Here is a 25447-nt window from a genome sequence, read left to right on the forward strand (position 1 = left end):
CCGAGCGGGGTGCACAAGAGCAGCGCAGGTACCAAGTCACCTGAATGAGCTCTGTCCCCCTCGGAACACTGCCAGCGCTACTGCCATGATCACGGACTGATGGCTTTTGTCAGGGCCGGTGCCAGACGGCCCCCTCTCTCACCAACTCACTCACTCACAAAGGAAACTTACCCGTCTATATTCCAAAATTATCTTGGGTAATGGATGAAGGTCCTGCAGAGCACTTAACTGAAAAATGAGGATAAATGTCACCAATATAATTCCTTCATTTAATTTTAACGTTTTGAACACTTATTTTCGGCTGGAGAAAGTCCTAGTAATAAATGGTCGTATTGACCATATTTTCCAAAGTGAAGATTCATAATAAATGTAGTTTTCAAGTGTCTTAATCTAAATCCCTTATAAAATCACTGCCGTCCATATGGGAGCTAAAGGCCCTTAACACAGGCTTGGAATAAGATTGCTTCCGAGATTAAATTCATGGAATCCAAATCCAGGATATGCAAAATACCACACAGGAGAATAAACTAAGAAAATACCTCCAAATGTGTAACTCAAGAGTTTAGGAACATCCAACGTTTCAATCACAGTTATCCGGGCATAATGTCAGGGAGGTAATCTCAGAATAGGATTACGGACTTTAACTAATTTTAAAAGGCCAAAATATGGGGCGCCTGGGTGGCTCAATTGGTTGAGCAGGTGCCTTTGGCTCAAGTCATGATTCCAGGGTCCTGGGATCAGCACCGCATCGGGCTCCCTGCTCAGAGGAGAGCCTGCCTCTCCGCCTACTTCTGATCTCTATCTCTCTGTCAAAATAAATAAATAAAAATCTTTAAAAAAAAAAAAAAGGCCAAAATATTACATATAGTATGACTCAAGATCATAAGAACATGATTTGTTCGATTACCACAAAGTGAACACGATGGGGTAAGGCCATGCACACAGAACACTCCAGGTGCCCTGTGTGTCCCACCCCTCCCCTGTAGGTAACCACCACCCTGACCTCCACCATGAAGGCCACTTTTCCCAGCTTTCAAACTTCGAATCAAAGGAAGGGGATAGGCACTGTGTGTGGCTTTTGTTCAACATGGTGGTTTTAACATTCATCTGTGTTGTATGAAGCAGCATTTCATTTACTTGTACTCCTGTCTTCAACTGTGTGAATGTAGGACAACTAGATTTTATCCTTGATGGATACTAATAACTTGTTTATAGGCCATGATGACTAGTGCTGCTGTGAACATTCTGGAGCCTGGATTTTGGTTAACATAATGTCCATGGTTCTGCTGAGTAGAAACAGAGAGGAACGGAATCACAGGGCCAACCGCAGCAGAGACACCACCAGCCAGTTCTCCCAAGTGAAGGCACCCGTCTGTACCCTGTCAGTATGGTGGGTGATCCAGTTGCCCCACATCTTTGCCAACACATATCCCAATGTTAATGTTAGCCACTCTGGTAATTGTGTTGTGATACTGCACAGTAGTTGTGTATGTATTTCCTCAATGACGACTGTAGTAGGACCATATTCACACACTCATTGACTAAGTAGGTATCTTCCCTCATTAAACCCCTGTTCATGTCTGTTGCCCATTTAAAGAATTGGTTTGTGTGTCTTTTTTCCCTCCACAATTTGTAGGTATTTGTTATTCTGGACAGCAGTTTCTTCAGCCAATTATATTTACTGGAAATCTCTCTGCCCTCTGTGACTTTCTTATTTAATTGTTTAATGGCATCTCTTCATTAACAGAGATTCTAAACTCTACTCTTGTCCAATGTATCCGTCTTTTCCTGCATGGGTAATGCATCCTGTATCCTGCTTAGGGACATTCACGCACCGAAGGGTCTTGAGGATGTTCCTTTATGGTATCTTCTATAGTCTTTGTTGTTTTTGCCTTTCATATTTAGATGTACAGCTCATTTGGAGTTTATTTTTGCGTATGCTGTGAAATAGGGCCATTTATGGAATGAGCCGTCCTTACTCACTGCTCTGCAGAACCACCCTCTCAGAGATCGTGCCTATCATACGAGCGTGTGGACTCCCCACACTGGGTCCGCTGGTCTATTTGTTCATGCTCCTGTAGACACTACACTATGCTACTTAGTTCCTGGAAATCCCCATTGATTTAGGGTTAGTCTTGAGGTCCAATGGACTAAGTCCTCCAGTAGTGCTTTTTTTTTTTTTTAAGATTTTATTTATTTGTCAGAGAGAGAGAGGGAGAGAGAGCGAGCACAGGCAGACAGAATGGCAGGCAGAGGCAGAGGGAGAAGCAGGCTCCCTGATGAGCAAGGAGCCTGATGTGGGACTTGATCCCAGGACACTGGGATCATGACCTGAGCCGAAGGCAGCTGCTTACCCAACTGAGCCACCCAGGCGTCCCTCCAGTAGTGCTTTCTAAGATCACACTGGCTCTTAGCTTTTTGCATTTCTGTGGCAATTTTGGAATCAGCTTGCCAGCTTCTCCAAAAAAATTGCTGCTAAGATTGTTCTGAATCTAGGGGCGCCTGGGTGGCTCAGTGGGTTAAAGCCTCTGCCTTCGGCTTGGGTCACACCTGGGATCGAGCCCCACATTGGGCTCTCTGCTCAGCAGGGAGCCTGCTTCCCCCCTCTCTGCCTGCGTCTCTGCCTGCTTGTGATAAATAAAATCTTTAAAAAAAAAAAAAAAAGATTGTTCTGAATCTATAGACCAGGCTGGGGTAACTGAGGCCATACACTCCTCTAACAGTGTAAGGCATAAAGTTGTATCCTGGTCTGTTTGAATAAAGACTGAAGACCCAAGGGTCTTGGCTGGCCACAGTTGTAAACCAGAGAGCCGGTGCTGGTGCCATGGGAGTAGGCACTCCCCAGGGGGGCACCTGACCTCGGTGCGATCCAGAATTGCCGTTTACTTAGAAAAGTTATCCCCAGGGGCATGGAAGTACATGAAAACACTTAGCAAAGAAAACTGCTTAAGATGGACTAGCTCTCCTTATCTGGATACCTTACTCACAAAATAACTTTCCAACCACAGTCTCTCTGTATATCTCTACTTGAGCCATCTGAGAACGCTTGAAAGATACAAGTATTTGATCTCATCCAACGGTGGAGCAAGCCCTACAGGCGCTGGTTTGCGATCAGAGGCGGTTCTGCAGCCACGGACCGCCTAGGGAGCTTTATCACATGCTCCCTGTTGGCTCCTGACAGCACATTCTTCTCTGCTCCCTTCTCCCATGGCCACTCCGTAGTCTCTTGTGGGCGCCTCCTCTTTCCCTGACCTCTAAGTGTCAGTTTCACAGCATTCGGTTCTGTGGTTATCAATGTTGGCTGGCTTATGAGAAACAGCCGGGAGCTTCAAAAACATGCTTGGGCCTGGGCTGTCTGACCCACAGACATGATTCTGTGGTTCAGTTGTCAGCCTGGGCGTGAGTGTTTTTCCAAAGCTCTGTCCAGGGTAGGGGACTACCATCCCAGGGCAATTTTACTAAAAACTGGCTGACCACTTCCAGCACAAGACTTCTCATGGACCCAACTGCTCCCGTGACATCCCCATGCCCGTGTCTTGTGAACACCTCTGTCTTAATATGTCTGAGAGTGAATGCCTGACCGACACCCCACCTCCCACCCCTGCCCAGTAAACTTTTCCTCTCCTAGTTTTTCCTGGGTAGTGGCATTTTCTCTCTGCTCAGCTGCACAGCTAAGAAAACCAAGAGCTATCCCATAGTCTTCTGTTGACACTCATATGAACTCTTACTCACAGAGTTCCTTTCTGCTCCAGAAATTCTCTGGAAATTCGTCCACTGCTCTATCTTCACACCTGTCACCTGGACCACAGAGACTTCTGTCCCCACACTGCAGTGACAGCTTATTTTTTTAATAGTCATTTTCAGTATGTTGCATAATTTTTCATTTTTCCTTCGATGAATTTGTATTTCTTCATTTTAAAAAAGATTTTATTTATTAATCTGTGAGAGAGAGAGAGAGCACGTGTGCACAAGCAGAGGGGAGCAACAGGCAAAGGGAGAATCAGGCTCCCCGCAGAGCAGGGAGCCCCAAAGTGGGGCTCAATCCTAGGACCCTGGGATCATGAACTGAGCAGAAGGCAGGCAGGCACTTAACCGCTGAGCCACCCAGGCATCCCCAGTGACAGCCTATTAGCAAGACTCCTGCCTTGTATGTCCTGACTTTTCAGGACATAGCTCACATCTGTTAGGACACGCAGAATCCAAAGCCCTGACAACACCACATGCTGGCAAGGGTGTGAAGCCATAGGAACTCTAATCCACCTGGTGGGAAGGCAGAAAGGTGTAGTCATGTTGGGAAGCAGTTTGTCAGTTTCTTACAAAATTCAATATACTTTTGCCATATGATCCAGCAATCATGCTCCTTGGTATTTACCCAGAGGAGCTGAAAACTTCAGTCCACACAAAAACCTGTACACAGATGTTTAGAGCAGCTTTCTTCCTCATTGCCAAAATTTGGAAGCAACCAAGATGTCCTTCAGTAGGTGAATGGGTAATAACTGGGGTCCATTCAGATAATGGATCATTGAAAAGAAATGAGCTATCAGGGGCGCCTGGGTAGCTCAGTGGGTTAAGCCCCTGCCTTCGGCTCAGGTCATGATCTCAGGGTCCTGGGATCGAGCCCCACATCGGGCTCCCTGCTCAGTGGGGAGCCTGCTTCCCCCTCTCTCTCTGCCTCTCTGCCTACTTGTGATCTGTCAAATAAAATAAAAATCTTAAAAAAAAAAAAATGAGCTATCAACTAGGAAAAGACATGGAGAACTTGAAATGCACAAATCTGAGGGGAAGAAGTCAGTCTGAAAAGGCTGCACACTGTATGGGTTCCATCTACAGGACATTCTAGAAAAGGCAAAACTATGGGGACAGGAAAATATTGGGGCAGGGGTGGGGTGAAGGGGGAACATGTGGAGAACGAGGATGTTTAGGGCAGTGAAGGTACTCTGCGTGATACCATAGTGGCAGACACCTGTCATTACACATTTGTCCAAACCCATAGAATGTGCGACACAAAGGGTGACCCTGGAGATAGACTATGGACTTTGGATGATGATGACTTGTCAGTGGAGGTTCACTGAATGTAACAAACGGTCTCAGTGGGGGGGGGAGGGGGCTGACAGTGGGGGAGGGGGGGTGTGCTGGGGGTGGGAAGAAGGCAGTATATGAAACTTCTTTGTGCCTTCTGCTCAATATTGCTGTGAAATAAAATATAAGATTTAATAAAAATAAACGCCTAATAAAACCATATCTAAGATCATAGTTGTGCTCTTGCTTGAACTGTTTGAGGCTACACATTTCACCTGAAGTCCACATCCCTCCCCACAGGAAGGGGAACGGAAAGGATGAAGGAAAGAAGAGAGGAGTCTTCATTTTGAATTTGGAACCATGTACATGTGCTCCCTAGTAAAAGTTCATCTTTTTTTAAAATGCACAAAGTAGTATGCCTTGGTCAGTTAAATAAAAGAGGTTAATATGATTTACCTGATCATGTCTTTGTAAAAAATCTACGAGAAAGCACACCAACACCAGAGGAGAGTTCCATCTCCTTAGTTGCCAGGTGCCTGGAAGAGCTAAGGAGCAGCAGAGGGAAGAGCAACACTGCCAGCTGGTGCCAGGATGGAGAATAAATCAGCCCGAGATCCTCAGCTCTGGGCCCCATGAGGCCAAGCATGCAGCTTTCCCAGCTACTGCCACTGCTCCACCTTTCAGGCGGTGGCCCTCTGCCGTGTGGGTATGAAATCCAGGCCCGAGTCTCCCTGGCAGGATGGGCCTGCTCCGAGCAGTCCCTGAGCTCCGTGAGCGAACAGCAGACAACTATGCTGGCGCAGGCTGCTTGGCTCTGGAGAGGCGACAGACGGTCAATCTTGGGCTTGGATCTACGGAGCCTATAGCCTCGAGAGACAAGCCCACCAGGAGCTAAGGCAACTTTAGGCACAGGAAACTAGTCTGGGGGAAGACACAGGTCGTGTTGGGGGCCTTGCTGCTGTCTGTGTGGCCAGGGGAGGCCTCCCTGAAAGCCGCAGTTGAGGTGCCAATCAGAAGCCACTGCACAAACTCCAGAAGAGGCTGCAGGCTGGCACAGGGCCCACACAGAACCTGCGAAGAGCAGTGTGCTGCCCAGGGGCGCTGGGAGCGAGGGGGCCCGAGAAGGCGCTATGGACACATTGGAGGGCCTGGACATGAATCTAGGGGTCACAGGAAGCCCTTGGAATGTACATCAGGGGAGGCTCTGCCTGGACTTGACACATAAACAGCAGGGGGAGAGCAGTTGGGAGGTGGCCGAGGGGGCCGTGCCCGGCTGTGAGTGGGAGGTGACTGAGGGGGTGGCTGCAAGGACTGACAGAGCCAACTCCAGACTGATGTTTGCAGGCAGAGACGGTAAGGCTGGCTGCAGGTGAGGCTGGAAGAAGATCCAGGGTGACTTGTAGGTTTCTGGATGAAGTAGCTGATAATTACAGCCAGGACTTGCTGGTTTCTGAGAGCTCATGTCAGGCATGGTCCTAAGGACTGCTTCACACACAGGCACACATACATACACTTGTTGAACACTCACAAGATTGCTATAGGGAAAGGACTGTTATTATCCTTCTTTTACAAGTCAGGACACTGAAGCACAGAGGAGTCAGCATGCCCTAGCCATGCAGGAGGATGTGGTGGCCAATGCCACTGTCCTTGCTCTGCCCCCTGCTGGCTCCCAAGGATGCGGAAGGATGAGGGGCCTCCACCGAGGTGGGGAAAGGGGCAAATTCAATCCCCTTTCAGGACACATCACTCTGCAGACATCTGTGATGCACAGAAGAACTGCCCCCGGAACCCCGAGGGCCGCACATGGGGACCGTCAGAAGACACAGGGCTCCAGCAGGACCGACATGGGCAGAGTGTGCAGGGCTGAACTGGCCATGTGCGTAGGGAGAGAGGCTGCGGCTAAGTCTGATGCTGAATGCGGCATGCAGAGCACAGGCTGCGCCCCCAGAGCTGGCTCTCACCATAGCAACCCAGGTCCACTGCAGGGGCACCTGGGTCAGGATCTCGGGGTCCTGGGATCCAGCCCCACCTCCTGCTCCCTGCTTCACCCTCTGCACTCCTATCCCCCCTAGTCATTCTCTCTGTCTCTTTCTCAAATGAATAAAAAAAAAAATCTTAAAAACAATAACAACAACAACAAAAACCAAGTCCACTTACTGATGCCCACTCTGCATGCGCTCATAAATCTTACTCACTGGATTCTGAACATCTATTTATACTCATCCATTCTTTTTTTTTTTTTTTAACATATATCTTTTAAAGATCCATTGATTTAGCTTAAAGAACGAGCAGAAGAGGGAGAGGCAAAGAAACCCAAGCACATTCCTCCTGAGTGCAGAACCCAACTGGGGGCTTGATCCTACTACCCCAAGACCACGACTTGAGCCAAAATCAAAAGTCGAGGACTACTCAACCCACTAAGCCACCCAGTGCCCCATACTCAGCCATTCCAACAGAGCAGACTCTCACTCCTCCCTGTTTATCAAACAGGCTCTTCTCAAGGGAAAGGTAGCTCGAATTTTCTAAAATAAATCTAGGGTGACGCCTGGGTGGCTCAGTCGCTTAAATGCCTGCCTTTGGCTCAGATCACAATCTCAGGATTCTGGATGAGTCCTGAAGCAGGCTCCCTGCTTCTCCTTCTGCCTGATGCTCCACCTGCTTGTGCGCTCTCTCTCTCTCTCTCTGACAAATAAATAAATAAATAAATAATCTTTTTTTTTTTTTTTTAAAGGAAAAACCTTCTACATCTATATTTTTTTTTAAATAAATAAATCTAGAGGCACCTGGGTGGCTCAGTGGTTAAGCCTCTGCCTTCAGCTTGGGACTTGATCTTAGGGTCCTGGGATTGAGCCCCACATCGGGCTCTCTGCTCAGTGGGGAGCCTGCTTCCCCCTTTCTCTCTCTGTCTGAACTCTCTGCCTACTTAGGACCTCTGTCTGTTAAATAAATAAATAGGATCTTTAAAAAATAAATAAATAAATAAATCTAGGAAAGGAGTGGCAGCCTTTAACTTCTAAGAGGCTATGATTGGACTGACAACCATTTGTTTTCAGAACAAAATTCTACCTAATTGTCCTTTGCAGATGACGAAGTTGGTGGATTGCTTCCAGAAAACTGTACTTTTTCTCATTGTTCAAATTAGGAGGGCAGCCTTGCGGGGAGCACCTGCTGCACAGCCCACTGCAGGGGGACAGGCAGGCCTGAGGGTGACTCACATGTGGTAGAGGCATGCTACTGTCTCAAAAACAGAGGGGACAATTTTTGAACTTACCACGGCTTCTGACATGGATGGGAATTTCTGCAGCCCTGTTCTATGAAGAGTCTCCCTGGGACTCCGCAGGTGCAGTTTTAGCTTGCCGAAGAGGATCTTCAACAAAAGCAGGGACACGTGATGGACGGGTCTCAGCTTTGAGAGAAACTGAACATCACAGCCACAGAAGGCCCACCCAATTAGATGCTACAAATACTCAAATTCTGATCTCATACTGTTCTTGGATTTGCAGGCTTTGAAGGAATGAATCTCAATGTGAAAAAACATGAACAACTTATATACTTTCCAGATAATAAACATAAAATAATATTTATAAATTAAGACTAAATCTCGCTTTAACCCCTAAGAAGTATTTTTTTAAAGATTTTTTAATTTATCTATTTGATAGACAGAGACCACAAGAAGTCAGAGAGGCAGGCAGGGAGAGAGGAGGAAGCGGGCTCGCTGCTGAGCAGAGAGCCCGACGCGGGGCTCAATCCCAGGACCCTGAGACCACGACCCGAGCGGAAGGCAGAGGCTTTAACCCACTGAGCCACCTAGGTGCCCCAGAAGTATATTTTATAAAAAACAAAATTTTGCTTTACCTCTCGAAGCTGATTATTACTTGTTATAAGAAACCGCTCTCCTGCAACAAAATGGGCTTCTTGCTCCAGTTCCTTGAGACGAGACTGTGAATGTGATATAAAATCTTACTAATGGTTTTCACAATCTAAAATTATTTTATTTGCTCATCAAACGGTTCCCAACATAAGTTATTATAAGAATAAAAAATAGCCAAATGTTTACCAAAATGTATATTAAAAATATATCCTTTGACTCACAGTGGAAACCTCAGGCTCACAGAATCATCCTCTCCCAAACCTCAGGAAGCAAAATGAAAGAAGCAAAATAGGAAGTAACACACCAAGGGAAGAATGAATTCTCTAGGAATATTACTCCTAGAAAAGGGATCTAGCATCATACCACCAACTTGAAAGCATCAAAGTTATTCCACCATAAAGGAGCTAGGACCATTGACCTTGTAGGTCCCTCCCACCCAGTGGAGAGAGCAGTCACAAGGGACACCAGGGACTATGCTCTGAACTACCACATCCAACTACATGGAACACAGCCTGGCTTGAGGTTAGGGAGGTATGGATGGTCCAAGTGAAAAACAATCTAAGCATGTCCTCTGCATCAGCTGACACAGCACAGGGTCGGGGGCAGAGCTGAATTTGTAAGCCCCCACCCCCTTGCCACTTCCATCAGAAGAAAAGTAGCAGGCAGCCAGGATTTAAAAACATAATTGTAAAAATGGGGCACCTGAGTGGCTCAGTGGGTTAAGCCTCTGCCTTCAGCTCATGTCATGATCTCAGGGTCCTGGGATCGAGTCCTGCACTGGGCTCTCTGCTCAGCGGGGAGCCTGATTCCCTCTCTCTCTCTGTCTGCCTCTCTGCCTACTTGTGATCTCTGCCTGTCAAATAAATAAATAAAATCTTAAAAATATATATATAATTGTAAAAGAAAACAGAGCAGGGGTTAAACCAACCCACCCTGGTGAATTATCACTTGCATTCTCTCCTTCCTCGTACGAGGGCAGCCTTGAGGCTGACATTTTGAAAGAAGTTACAAAGAGGGTCCAGAGAAGTTAGGAGCAGAATGAACCTGATACAAGAAAGGAGTATCTAGGTGAAAAGAAGAAGCCAGAAACACGTGCCTCGGTTAAAGTATGCCAGAACTCGGTTGTCAAAGAAAGAAATGAGAAAAAGAAACCAAGGAGCAGAGCATTAAAGAACAGATAATGGATCCCTTCAGGAGTAAGCCATACCTTAGGGAACAAAAAGTCCAGCAACAAACTGTGTGAGCTTCCAGTTAAAACGGCACAGTAAACTTGCACGATAACGCGCTCGTGTCAGGCACAGGAAGAAATGGATAAATAAACAGAGAAAAACAAAAAGATAGTTTCTTAAAAGAAAGAAAACAAAACACAAGCATCTCTTCAGAGCGGGAATAGATACACACTGCAAAGCAGCAGGCAGAACAAGGCGGGAGCCCAGTGGGGCTGTGGGGCCAGAGGCTGGAGGCCCCGTCAGGCCATGAAGCGGGCACGGCAAGCCCTCCGTCCAGAGAGGAAGCTGGGCTAGCTTGTATCAGTTACCTACTGCCACATGACAGAGCATACTGGAGTGGATCAGCACCTAGGGTGGGGCTCAGCTAGGCGCAGGTGCTGGCTGCGTGGGTAAATTTATTTCAAATTGTCACCCATTTAAAAGTTATGTTAACTGGTTTTTTCTTATTGATAGGAGTTCTCTATTGTAGTCTGCATAGGAGTCCTTTGTCATATGCATGAAAATATAATCAAAATCCCAACAGGATTTTTTAAAAAGTAGATCATAGAATTTTATATGGCCAATGCAAAGAACTTAAAACTAGACAATACCATACAGAATAAACACAAAGATGGAAGACATACCATAGGGTATTAAGATATATTATTACAAAGCTACCATAACTAAGGCAGGGGAGTATTAGCACAGGATAAACCAATAAACCCCATGAAACAAAACAGAGTCCAGAAAAAGATCCACATTACAAAACCAAACATACACTGAGACCAGCCTTGAAAATTCCCTAAGCAGACGAAACCCGTGTTGTCCTACAAGTAATGCTCCATTTAGTCTCTTCTGGGAGATCAGCAAGGCTAACTTGATCTGGGTTGTTTCTTGCTTGTGCCTCTGAAAATCCTAAGTGAATCTCAAATTGTGCTCCCCAAAATCCTGCTGCAGTAGTCCACCAGTGTGAAGAATAACCAGTCTTTGCCTCCACACCATATAAGGGGCTTATGACATCAGACCTGAGCCTCACTCCATGGCTTGTTTTGAGTGCTCCTAGTTTGTAAACTGTCTTTCTGACATGTGTACAATTAAGTTTTGCTAATTACTACTTCAGTGCTCCAGTGGTTTTACTTCTGCTTTTCTCTGAACTTTTGATGGTATTGATCTGACTTATGACACAGATGTTACTGTAATTCGGTGGGGGGAAACAATGGCACTATTAATAAACTGAAAAAAAAACAGAAATCAACTTGGGGGGAAAATCTTAATGATACCTGATACCATATAGAAAAATTAATGTGAAATGGATGATATGCTTAAAATAATACAGTTTATAGAAGAAAACACAGAAGAATATCTTTACTAGAAGGCATACAAAAGAGATCAGCACATAAAAATTCTTAAACATTTGAAAAAATGGTTCACTGAACTTCATTAAAATAAAGAGATTCTGTTCACCAAAAGATACCACTATTAAGAGAGTGAAAAGACAAGCCACAGACACAGACTGAGCTGGAAAGTATTTTAGGTTCTATGGGCCACATATGCCTCCTGTCACGTATTCTTCTTTATCTTTGTTTATGTGTTTGTCTTTTAAAACTGTAACAACCACTCTTAACTTGTAGGCCATATGAAAATAGGCCACAGGATAGATTGGGTCCAGACTATTGTTTGCCAAACCCTGGACTGGGAGAAAGGATTTTCAATATATATTACGAAAGACAGAATTTATTACAAGGACTCACATACAGAATATATAAGGAACTCTTACAAATCAATATGAAAAAATCAGTTAACATAAATTTCAGAGTGAGTGAAATCTTTGCAAAATTGATAACAAAAGAGTACATCCAAAATACCACCATGGTATATGGTATACTTTCCATACCAACGTATGGAAAGGTCCTCAATATGATTAATCATCAGGAAAATGCAAACTAAATCCACAATGTAAATCCACACAATCCACTGTAAATATACAATGACAGACCCATCAGATCAAGTAAAGTGAGAAAGACTGGCAGTGTGCATGGTGAGGATGTAGCAAATGGAATTGGAATTCCAAGAAGTCTTTGGAAGTATCTATTACCACCTACACACACCCTATGTTCTAGCATTTCCACTTCCAGACATAAAATCAGGAGACAGGGGCACTCATATTTATGTACATGAATATTCACAGCCACTGTGATCACAGTGCTTACCGATGAGAAGGATGTAAGGAAGCTAAGACACGTTCTAAAATGGGTGTTACCCAGCAAGTCTCATTGGAACACACATCTGCTAAACTCACCAAACAAGTGAATCCCAAAGATGGAATGTGAATAAAAAAAGACAGAACCAAAGATCCCACATTGTGTGGCTCCATTTACATGAAGCTCAAAATCAATGAACAGAGTCAGATTAATGGCTCTCTCTGGGGGTACAGATGAGGAGGGGACAGGAAGAAGGAGCCTTCTGGGTGCTGGAAATATTCTATATCTTGTTCTGGGTGGAGTCACATTCATGTGTATGTGTGTAAAAACATGTCAAGCTGTGCACTTAAAATTTACACCACGGAGATTCTGGAAAAAAGTAGGAAGCGCGTGTGAGAAACTGCCTCCCCACCTGGACCACAGCTGCAGGGGCAGAACCATCTGATGCAATGACCATCCTGGACTTAGGAGTCTGTTGACGGCTTGCAATTTCCAGGCTTGGAAGGTAAATTACAGCTACTTTTGGTCAATTTCAGCTCTTAGCATGGTAGCAGCTACCCATCCCCATCTTCCACCACCAACCACACCGCAGGCAATCATCCACATGTTTCTGGAACAGTGTGCAGAAGCCAGGGTGGGAAAAAAACCCCTGTCCTGCAAAGAGCAGGGATCTGGGCTCCGACTGCCAATTTTAATAACACACGTGCCGACAAATAGGCAGGCAGCCATGGTTGTAGCCCCTCCCCACATTGTTGTAAGACCCTCCCTCTCCAGCTGAACAGACTTCCAGGGGAATTAAAGGGCCAGTACTCTTTTGCATCTCCTTTCATTTTTTATTTTTCCTCCTTTTGAGAGCCAGAAATTAAAGTCAAGGATGTTCAAACACTACTGCTTATGCAGGGAAAATTAGAAGCAGACCATGTATACCCAGGAAAAATCTTAGGAAAAACATGAGAAGACCTTAAGCTTGCCCCTCAGGCTGATCTTCAGCACAGAGACACCCCATGGCAATAAAAAAACCAAAGCCAAAAACACTAACATAGAACAGCAAACCCTGTGGTGGGGGGAGAATATGATTTCCAGAGCTACCACATTATCAGATTCAAATGTCCAATGTTCAATGAAAAATGTCAGGGCACACAAAGAAAAGTACCACATTCAAAGGGAAAAACAAAACAAAACATCAACAGAAATTGTCCCTGAATAAGACTTAATGGCAGATCTATTAGACAAAGACATTAAAACAACTGTCTTAAAGATGCTCAAAGAACAGGAGGAGGATGTGAAGAAAGTTAAGAAAACAATGTGTGAGCAAAATGTAAATAATGACAAAGAGAGAAAAAAAACCTAAAAGGAAATCAAAAAGAAATTCTGGAGCTGAAAAGTATATTAACTGAAATAGAAAATTTCTTTGGGTGGCTCAACAGCAGATTTGAGCAGGCAGAAGAAAGAATCAGTGAACTTGAGGGCAAAATAATGGAACTTACTGAGGCTGAGGAACACACAGAAAAGAAATCGAAGAAAAGTGAACAAAGCCTAAGGGACCAGTGGAACATCGTAAAGCAGATCAGCATAAGCATTGTGGGCATCCCAGGAGAAGAGAAAGAAAGGGGCAGCAAAAATACTTGAAGAAATAATGGCTGAAAACCTTTCAAATTGGATGAAACACATGAATATAAACATCCAAGAAGCTCCACAAACTTCAAGTAAGAGGAACTGAGATCAACACCAAGGCACAATGTAATCAAGGTTTCAAAAGCCAAAGGTGAACAGATAATCTTGAAATTAGCAAGAGAAAAGTGTCCTCACATATAAGGCATCCTCAATAACGTCAGTGAGCAGATCTCTCATCAGAAACTTTAGAGGCCAGAAGACAGTGAGCCAATATTTTCAAAGTGCTAAAAGGAAAAACTGTCAACCAACCATCCTGCATCTGGCAAAACTGTCCTTCAAGGCTGAGGGAGACACTGAAATATTCCCAGATAAAGAAAAACTGATGGAGATGTGATCACTGCATGTGCCCTGGAGGAAATGCTCCAGGAGTCCTGCAGGGTGACATGAAAAGACACTAGACAGTGTCTCAAAGCCATATGGAGAAATAAAGATCTCAAGAAAGGTGACTATGTGGGCACTTATATAAGCTAGTATTATAATAACAATCTGTCACTGCATTTTTTGTTTTCTCCATATTTAAAAGAAATTATGAGTTAAAAGCTAGTATTACTGTAATGTTGGTTTATAATTCCAAGTCATGTTTCCTAAATAGTTTAAGAGACTAATGCACTTAAAAAATTATTAGCTTATGTTTGGGGCACACAATGTATAAAGATATAATTTTGTGGCATCAGCAACTGAAAGGGCTGGGGATAGAGCTGTAAAGGAGCAGAGTTTTTGCATGTTATTCAAGCTAAGCTGTAATAAACTCAAATTAGAGTGTTATAATGTTAGGATGTTAAATGTCATCCCCACGGTAACTACAAAGAAAATAGCTATAGGATATACACAAAAGAGAATGAGAAAGGAATTTAAATGATTCACTACAAAAAAGCAACTAAACACAAAGAAGACAGTAATACAGGAAATGAGAGACAAAAAAATGTATAATGCACATAGAAAACAGCACAATGACATAAGTTGAGTCCCTCCTTATCAGTATTACTTACATGTAAATGGATTAAACTTTCCAATCAAAAGACAGAGATTGGCATAATAGACAAAAACATATGGTCCAACTACATGCTGTCCATAAGAGGCGAACATTATTTTTTTAAAGATTTTATTTATTTATTTGAGAGAGAGAGAGCATGAGCAGAGGGAGGGGCAGAGGGAGAGGGATGAGCAGACTCCCTGCTGAGCAGGAAGCCCAATGTGGGACTCAATCCCAGGACCCCAGGACCATGACCTAAGCCAAAGGCAGATGTTTCACCAAAGAAGCCACCCAGGTGTCCCAAAAGACAAACTTTAAATTCAAAGATACAGACAGGTTGAAAGTACAAGGACAGAAAGAGATATGCAAATAGTGACCCAAAGAGAGAAGGGATGGCTATGTTAATATCAGAAAAAATAGACTTTAAATAAAAAATGGTTACTAGAGACAAAGGATGACATGTATGTGACACATACAGCAACTGTCATACAACACTTATAAACACTTACACACCTAATGACAGACCATCAAAATATATGAAGAAAAAAATGACAGAATTGAAGGAATAAATATACAATTCTACAATAATAGTTCCACTCACAATAACTGGTAGAACAGCCACAGAGAAGATAAGGAAACAGACTTAAACAGCACAAGAAACCAATGACATCCAACAGACAAACAGAGCACCACCCACAACAACCACATGCACTTGCACATGGGACATTTTCCAGGACAGACCATATCTTAGGCCACAAATTAAGGCTCAAGAGATATCAAAAAACAGTTATTATACAAAGCATCTTCTCTGACAACAACAGGATGAAGTTAGAAATCAATAACAAAAGGAAAACTGGAGGGGCTCCTGGGTGGCTCAGAGGGTTAAAGCCTCTGCCTTCAGCTCAGGTCACGATCCCAGGGTCCTGGGATTGAGCCCTGCATCAGGCTCTCTCCTTGGCGGGGAGCCTGCTTCCTCCTCTTTCTCTCTGCCTACCTCTCTGCCTACTTGTGATCTCTCTCTGTTGAAAAAATAAATAAAATCTTTAAAAAAAAAAAAAGGAAAACTGGAAAATTCACAAAACTGTGGAAAATAAATTATTTTTAAATGATCAAAGGATCAAAGAATAAATCAAAAGAGAATTTAGAAATTATTTAGAGATGAATGAAAATGAAAACACAATATACCACAACTTATGGGATGCAGCAAAAGCTGCAATAAAGGGGAATTTTTAAAAAATTTTATTTATTTACTTGACAGAGATCACAGGTAGGCAGAGAGACAGACAGAGAGAGAGAGGAGGAAGCAGGCTCCCCACTGAGCAGAGAGCTTGATGCGGGGCTCGATCCCAGGACCCTGAGACCTGAGCCAAAGGCAGAGGCTTAAACCACTGAGCCACCCAGGCGCCCCTAAAGGGGAATTTAATAGCTATAAATATTATAAAAATTAAGAAACAAGAAAGACCTGAAATCAATAACCTAACTTTACAACTTAAAGAACTACAAGAACAGATTAAACCCAAAGGTGAAAAAAAGAAGAAGATAATAAATATCAGAACAGAGATAAATGAAATAAATAGGGAAACAATAGAGAAAACTGATAAAACCAAAAGTTAGTTTTTCAAAAAAATTTTTTAAAAATTGACAAGTTTTCACTAGGTAGACTAAGAAAAAAAAGAGAAAACTCAAAGTAATAAAATCAGAAATGAGAATGGGGACATTGTTCTACAAAAATAAGAAGAATTACAAAAGAGTACTATGAATTACAAAAGAGCACTATACACCAACAAATTGGATAACCTAGATGAAACAGATAAAAGTTCAATCAACAATCACAAAACCCATCAAGATTAAATCACCAAGAAATAGAATCTGAATAGTCCTAAAACTAATAAGGAGATTGAATCAATAATTCTTCTCCCAACAAAGAAGAGCCCCAGATCATTAACTTCACAGGTGAATTCTACCAAACATTTAAAGAAGAACCAACACCAATCCTTCCCAAACTTTTCAAAAAAAAAATGGAGAGGATGGAAGACCACTTCCTAACTCATTCTGAGGCCAGCATTACCCTGATACCAAAGCCAGACAGAGATACAAGAAAAAGAGAGACCAACAACCCTTATGAATATTGATGTAAAAATCCTTAACAACATAGTAATAACATTTTAAAAGGACTATATACCATGACCAAGTGGGATTTATTCCTGGCATGCAAGTATGGGTCCATACATGGAAACTGATCAATGTAAATATGCCACATCAACACAAGGAGGGAGGAAAAAAAAAAAAAACAGAGGATCATGTCGAAAATCATTTGACAATATTTAACACCCTTTCATGATTAAAAAAAAAAAAAAAAACTCAGCAAACTAGGAACAGATGGGAATTACCTCCACATAATAAAAACCATATAGGAAAACCCACAGAGAGGTGCCTGGGTGGCCCAGTGGGTTAAAGCCTCTGCCTTCAGCTCAGGTAGTGATCTCAGGGTCCTGGGATCGAGCCCCACGTCGGGCTCTCTGCTCAGCAGGGAGCCTGCTTCCCTTCCTCTCTCTGCCTGCCTCTCTGCCTACTTGTGATCTCTGTCTGTCAAATGAATAAATAAAATCTTAAAAAAAAAAAAAAAAGGAAAAGAAAACCCACAGAAAGACTGAGAGCATTTCCTCTAAGATGAGGAACAAGGCAAGGTTGTTTGCTTTCACCACTTCTATTCAACATGGTACCAGAAGTTCTGGTCAGAGCAATTAGGCAAGAAAAAAAAAAGGCATCCACATTGGACAGAAGAAGTAAATTTATCTCTCCAGACGATATAATTTTATGTATAGATAACTCACCATTTATGTGTAGAGTCCACACCTAAAAAAACAAAAACAAAAAACAAAAAAAACAAAAAACCTCCAAACAACTGTTAGAACTTTGGAACTTAGCAGAGTAGCAGGATACAACATCAACACACAAAAATTAGCTGTATTTCTACACATGAACAATCTGAAAAGGAAATTACAAAAATAATTCTATTCATAGTAGCATCAAAAAGAATAAAATATTTAGGAATTAACAAAGAAGGTGAAGGACTCATACAGTGAAAACTACAAAACACTGCTGAAATTAATTTAATAAATAAATAAATGGAAATACATCTCATGTTCGTGGATTGGAAGACTTACCAAAACTACTCAAAGAGATCTACAGATTCTATGTAATTCCTATCAAAATCCCAGAGACCTTTTTTTCAGAAATAGAAAAATGCATCCTAAAATTCATAAAAAATCTCAAGAGACCCCAAATAGCCAAAACAATCTTGAAAAAAGAACATATGTGGAGGCCCCATACTTCCTGATTTCAGAACTGACTACAAAGCTACACTAATCAAAACAGTGTGTACTAGGGACGCCTGGGTGGCTCAGTTGGTTAAGCAGCTGCCTTTGGCTCAGGTCATGATCCCAGTGTCCTGGGATCGAGTCCCACATCAGGCTCCTTTCTTGGTGGGGAGCCTACTTCTCCCTCTGCCTCTGCCTGCCATTCTGTCTGCCTGTGCTTGCTCTCTCTCCCTCTCTCTCTGACAAATAAATAAAAAATCTTTAAAAAAAAAAACCCAAAAAACAGTGTGTACTAGCATAGGAGAGACATAGAGACAAAGAGAATAGAGTCGTGAGCCCAGAAATAAACCCTTGCAAATATGGTCAAATTATTTTGGACAAGCACGCTAAGAACATTCAATGGAGAATGTACAGTCTATTCAACAGATAGTGCTGGGAAAACTGAGCATTCGCATGCAGAAAAATGAAGGTGGATCCCTACATTGCACCATTTATAAAAATTAACTCAAGGACCTAATCAAGGTATCAAGGTATCAAGGACCTAAATGTAAGACCTACAACAATAAAACTCTTTGAAGGAGACACAGGACGAAACTTCACAATATTATATTTGACAGCTATTTCTTGGATATGACAACAAAGGCACAGGTAACAAAAGAAAAAAATTTTACATTGGACTATGAAAACTTAGAAATTTTGTGCATCAAAAGACACTATCAACAGAGTAAAAAGGCAACCCATAAAAATGAGGAAATATTTAAAAATCATATATCTGAAAAGGATTACTATCCAGAGTATATAGAGAATTCCTAAAACTCAACAAGAAGAAAAAATTAACAACCCAGTTAAAAAGTGGGCAGGGACGCCTGGGTGGCTCAGTCGGTTAAGCCGCTGCCTTCGGCTCAGGTCATGATCCCAGGTTCCTAGGATCGAGTCCTGCATCGGGCTCCTTGCTCAGCGGGGAGCCTGCTTCTCTCTCTGCCTCTGCCTGCCTCTCTGCCTGCTTGTGTTGCTTTCTCTCACTCTCTTTCTGACAAATAAATAAATAAAATCTTTAAAAAAAAAATGGGCAAAAGACCTGAACAGGCATTTTACTAAAGATGATACACAGATGGTCAGTAAGCACATGAAAAGATGATCAATATCACTAAACATTAGGGGAATGAGAATCAAAACTACACTGAGATACCACCTCACACCCATTGGGATGGCTATTATAGAAAGAAAAAAAAACAAAAAACTGAGAAAACAATAGGTATTGGTGAGGATGTAGAGAAAGTGCGCTTATGCACTCTTAGTGGGAGTGTAAAATGGTGGAATAAGTACAGTGGTTCCTCAAAAAATTAAAAATTACTGTAAGATCTAGCAATTTGCCTTGGGGTATGTACTCAAAAGAACTGAAAGCAGGGTTTCACAGAGCTCTTTATACACCCGTGTTTATAGCAGCATTACTCACAATGGCTAGAACACGGAAGCAAACCCGGTCGCTTGCCTCCTCTGGCAGATGAATGGAAAGCAAAATGTGGTACATACATCTGACCTTGAAAAGGAAGAAAAGTGCAACACGCTAAAACCAGGATGAATGTTGAAGACATTATGTTAAGTGAAATAAGCCAGTGACAAAAAGATAAATTCTTTTTTTATCTTTTAAAAGATAAAGAAAAGATTCAACTTACGTGAAGTACCCAGAGCAGTCAGATCATAGAGACAAAGAGCATAACGGTGGCTGTCGGGAGCGGTGGGGAGGGGCGAGTGCGAAGTGACTGGGATGGATGGCAGTTGTGCCGTATAAGCACACGAATGTATTTAATACCACTGTACTGTCTAATCGGAAATTGCTAAGATGGTAAGCTTTATGCTAAATGTTACATTTTGTCACAATAATTTAAAATATTGGTACTATTCACTGTAGGCAACTTCTTTCTCAATTAAAAAAGTACATAAAAAGAAAAAATCAGGTGGATTATAAACCTAAATGCAAAGGCTAATAAAAATGGCTTTTAAACATAATACATGAGAATGCTTCATGAGCTTGACGTAAGGAAAGCTTTCTTAAACAGCACACAGAAAGCACTAACCAAAAAGACAAAGATGGGTAAATTATGCTATATTAAAAATTAGGAACTTCTTATTTGTCAGAAGACATCATGAGGAGAGTAAAAAGGTAACACAGAGAGGGAGAAGGTCTATGTGACAGGCTTGTAACTGGAGTTTATCAAGATGTCCTATAAATTAGTAAGGGAAAGACAAACCCCTCCATGTGAAAATGGGTAAGAAACCTGAAAAAAGATCTTTTACCAAAGAGAAACTCCTAGTAGCCAATGATGACTTGAAAAGCTATTCCATCTCATCAGTAGTCAGGAAAATAGAAACCAAAATTCTCCCGAGATACCATTATGTCCCCACCAGAATGGCTGCTCTGAAAAGCCTGGGGTCCCCATGTAGGTGAGGCTGTGCAATGGCAGGACCATCCCATTTGTGCTCCCGGTGGTGTGACTTTGAAAAGCAACTCAGTGCTGCTTCCTGAAGCTGAGGAGACCATCCTGCGCCCAGGGCCCAGCAGACATGCTCAGTGGAGCAGTGCGCCATACCAGATGCTGTCCACAGCGGGACGCGGGTGAAGGAAGACAAAGCCCGAGCCACACAGGACAATGGTAGAGCTGAGACTCGGGGCAGAGGGAGTGCATCAGATGACCCCTAACTCATAGTTCCAAAGGAAAGCCAACATACGGTTTAGGCACTGAGGTGGAAAGGAAACCAAAGCAATAAGTAGTGACTCCAGAAGTCAGGGCAGAGGTTACTTTGGGCAGCGGGAAGGGGTTCTGATGGGGAAAATGCACACAGCACTTCCAGAAATTTTACACTATGACTCAGGTGATGGTTATACCAGAGCTTCCCTTAAAACAACTTACGTGAAACATTTTAAGATTTTTTTTTTTTATTTATTTATTTGACAGACAGAGATCACAAGCAGGCAGAGAGGCAGGCAGAGAGAGAGGAGGAAGCAGGTCTCTTGCTGAGCAGAGAGCCCGATGCGGGGCTCGATCCCAGAACCCTGGGATCATGACCTGAGCCGAAGGCAGCGGCTTAACCCGCTGAGCCACCCAGGCGCCCCTACGTGAAACATTTTAATGCATTTTTTTATGCATCTCCATGCACCCTCTGTATTTTTAATTTTTTACATTCATTTTTAAAAATTTTGTTCTTGCTTTTTAAAACGATTTTATTTGAGAGAGAAAGAGAGAGAGAGCATGAGTAGGGGGAGCAGCAGAGGGAAAAGCAGACTCCCCGCAGAGCAGGGAGAGCCTGGAGCCCAATGCAGGATTCGATCCCAGGACATTGGGATCATGACCTGAGCCAAAGGCAGATGCTTCACCGACTGAGCCACCTGGGAGCCCTATTGTTGCTTTTACCAAGAACCCAAGAAAGCCATGAACTCCCCTTACCAAACTACAGGTGGTGTCCCTGTGAGAAGAACCTGACCTTTGAGAAGCCGGAGGACCCATGAAATCCTGTGTGCGCCACGGAGCGAGCTCCCAGCTATGTGCCCGTTTAAGGCTCGTCAGAGCCCAGTGCTCCCCTGCACATACATCCAAGCCAGGTGAGTGAGGAACGGAGAAGCGGGGGGGAAGGACTTACAGGCAGGAAAGAGCTAACAGGCAGCCTGGCTCTGAAATAAAAACGCACCCCCAGCAGGGCTGAAGTCCTCTCCATCTCTCCTCTGTTCACCCGAATGCTGTGGCTCTCCATCACTGTGATTCAAACACCAAAGCAGATCAAACTTGCATCTATGAGTTATTTCCACGAAAGCCTCCGGGACGGGGAGCAAGACTTACTCCCTGACAAGGACAATAATGACAGTGCCTGCTGCGTCCCACCTCCACCAACAAATGTGAGGGTCAGGGCTGGAGCCCAGCAGTGGCGGTGGGGGCCACAGGGACACTCCCTGAATGGCCACATGGGATGGAGTCGTCTCGGGCCAGCCAGGCTGAGGAGCACTGGGCTGGGCTCGGCTCCCCTAGTGCCCAGCAGGACCTGGGCCAAGTGGGGGCTGAGAGGCAAAGGCAGAGGAGGGCCTGTCCTAGGTGCTGTCCCAAGGGGGAGGACTGACAGTACACCACCAGGACGAACAACTGCTGTGCAGAACGTGCCACAGGCTCGTTCCACACTGCTGCTCTCAGGAGTGTGGGGCTGCCGCTTGGCCAGGATGCAAAAGGGACCCCATGTGACTGAGAGGTCAGAACCGTCTTGTTCTTCTAGATCAACAGGTGATGCTCTCCAACCCCTCTTATTACAGAGAGGTAATATTATTATTATTATTATTATTATTATTGCTGCCTCGCAGCACTCCCATGACACACAGCCCACCCTAATAAGAGAGAAACAGCTGCTCTCAAACAGTGACAAGAATTCCCTAGAAACAGGACTGTCTGTCATCTTTATGGTATCTTACCTGCCAAAATTGGTATCAGAGGAAGCTCCAAAGTACAAAATAGTTGCCATAAACCATAAACCTGTTTTGTAGGAAGAAATGATACCAATGTTACTTTTAAATTATTTTTGTCTGCACTGGGCTGAACAGCCTACTTGATAGCACTGAGGTGGAATTCAGGCAACTCCCACCCAACAGCCACCCTCCTGCTATCCTCCTTCCTAGTAGAACTCCTATTTCAAATATCCTATTTCCTTACCAAGACCTCATAGAGATATTTAGAAATATCAGGTAGGCCAATTCCCAATTCTCTTTATCTTTCTCATTTTTAAAAATTTTAAAATATTTTATTTATTTGAGAGAGAGAGAGAGCACACACACAAGGGGAGCAGCAGAGGGAGAGGGAGAGGGAGAAGAAGAATCCCCATAGAGCCAGGAACCCGACAAGGGGCTCAATCTCAGGACCCTGAGATCAGGACCTGAGCCGAAGGCAGACCCTTCACCAACTGAGCCACCCAGGGCCCCCAAATCTTTCTCATTTTTAAGTGTGATGTAGGTATTTTAAACTTTTTTTTAAAAAGTTATTATTTTTTTAATAAAAAAAAAGATTTTATTTATTTATTTGACAGACATAGATCACAAGTAGGCAGAGAGGCATGCAGAGAGTGGGGGAAGCAGGCTCCCCACCAAGCAGAGAGCCTGATGCGGGGCCTGATCCCAGGACCCAGAGATCATGACTCTAGCCGAAGGCAGAGGCCCAACCCACTGAGCCACCCAGGCGCCCCGTTATTTTAAACTTTTAATCTTCCATTTAACTTCAGAATAGGTTTACTGAATTCCCAAAAGTGTAGCTAGAATTTTCATTGGTTTTTGCATTGGCTTTAGAAATTAGTGTGGGGAGAGGTGAAATCTTTATATGAGGTCACCAGGTCACCTCCTCCCAGAGTATGAAAGGTCTCTGCATTTATTCAGACTGTCTCCATGCCTCTTCTCAGGGCTTTTGTCATGTGTGTCCCTTCCTGCTTCCATCCAAAACCCTCGGCCTCACCTACACCTCCACCGTGCCCTCACTGGACTCCTCCTGGCCCCAAGCCCTGAACTTTGCCCTCGGGGAAGGGCTGACGTGCTCCAAGCCACCACCTGGCTCCTCCTCAGTTCTTGGGCTGCATCAGTAGGGAAGAAAAAAGGGCTTCCTCTCTCCGGCTGGACCCCTCCCAGCAGCCCATAGTCCTGGGCCTGTGGCCACAGAGCCTGAAGCCCAGCTCCTGACCAGCAGCCTCTGCAGGGCCTTGGCTCTCCCCAGAGCCTGGTAACAGCTTCCCCTCCAGGCCCAATGGTGGAAAAGCTTCCAGGCAGTGCCTGTCCCCTGATGCTTCTCTGTCCCTTACTGGCCCTCTATTCCTGGCCTTACATCCACACACACAGTCCCTTCCTTCAACTCTTTTTTTTTTTTTAAAGATTTTATTTATTTATTTGACAGACAGAGATCACAAGCAGGCAGAGAGGCAGGCAGAGAGAGAGGAGGAAGCAGGCTCCCTGCTGAGCAGAGAGCCCGACTCGGGGCTCGATCCCGGGACCCCGAGATCATGACCTGAGCCGAAGGCAGCGGCTTAACCCACTGAGCCACCCAGGCGCCCCTCCTTCAACTCTTCTTGACTGTTCCTGTGAATGCCCTCTGCTTCCCAACGAGACTGAGGAGAGCTGTGTCCATCTCAATATTAAACTAAAATAAATGCTCTGCTTTTATGTCAATGGTAACTAGAAACATTCCAGCTGAGGAGCACCTAGGTGGCTCAGTGGGTTAAACATCTGACTTTGGCTCAGGTCGTGATCTCAGGGTCATGATCACAGGGTCCTGGAATGGAGCCCCCTCAGTGGGGAGTCTGCTGGAGAATTTTTCTCCCTCTCCATTTGCCTCTCCCCCTACTCATGCACTCCTTTTCACTCTAATAAATAAATAAATAAAAACTTAAAAAAAAAAAAAAAAGAAATATTTCAATTCATTTGGTAGCTTTTTAAAAATGCTACAGTTATTAGCCTACAGAAAACATTTTTTAAAAACTCCAAGTCTGGGGTGCCTGGGTGGCTCAGTGGGTTAAGGCCTCTGCCTTCGGCTCGGGTCATGATCCCAGAGTCCTGGGATCGAGCCCTGCATCGGGCTCTCTGCTCAGCAAGGAGCCTGCTTCCTCCTCTCTCTCTGCCTGCTTCTCTGCCTACTTGTGATCTCTGTCAAATGGATAAATAAAATCTTAAAATAAAATAAAAATAAAAACTCCAAGTCCTTGGGGCACCTGGGTGGCTCAGTTGGTTAAGCAATTGCCTTCGGCTCCAGTCATGATCCCAGTTTCCTGGGATCAAGTCTCACATCTGGCTCCTCGCTCAGCGGGAGCCTGCTTACCCCTCTCCCTCTGCTGCTGCTTCCCCTGCTTGTACTCTCTTTCTCTCTCTCTCTGTCAAATAAATAAATAAATAAAATCTTAAAAAAAAAAATACCCCTCTAGGTCCCATCATGTGGCCTGTCCTTCTATGAGTGAGGCACAAGTTCACTTGGCCTGAGAATTCACTGCTCTGTTTTCTGCACAGCTGTTAGCATGGATGCGAGTGAAAGATGCAACAGTGAGCGAGAGTGCCATCTGACCCCAAGTTACAACGAGATGCCTTGCCTTCAGCTGGGAGCAAAGGCCCATCGTAAGTCTGTAGAGTGTCTTCAGGTTCACACGTACATTCTGATTCTTTAAAAGATCAAAAA

The 25447-nt window shown here is 43.8% G+C and overlaps 1 protein-coding gene across 1 annotated transcript in view; it reads right to left on the bottom strand.

Annotated features, from left to right (window-relative positions):
• Nucleotides 1-25447, bottom strand: part of POLN (DNA polymerase nu) — a 154738-nt gene that overhangs the window by 82227 nt on the left and 47064 nt on the right. The window contains exons 9-14 of the mRNA XM_047718644.1: nt 25362-25430; nt 22720-22780; nt 21954-22018; nt 8875-8958; nt 8291-8386; nt 172-228 (exon numbers count right to left, since the gene is read on the bottom strand). Of these exons, the coding sequence (XP_047574600.1) occupies nt 172-228; nt 8291-8386; nt 8875-8958; nt 21954-22018; nt 22720-22780; nt 25362-25430 (432 nt within the window). The remainder of the gene's footprint in view (nt 1-171; nt 229-8290; nt 8387-8874; nt 8959-21953; nt 22019-22719; nt 22781-25361; nt 25431-25447) is intronic.

The sequence above is a fragment of the Lutra lutra genome, chromosome 2 (genome assembly GCF_902655055.1).
Source record: "Lutra lutra chromosome 2, mLutLut1.2, whole genome shotgun sequence".
Lineage (NCBI taxonomy): Eukaryota > Metazoa > Chordata > Mammalia > Carnivora > Mustelidae > Lutra > Lutra lutra.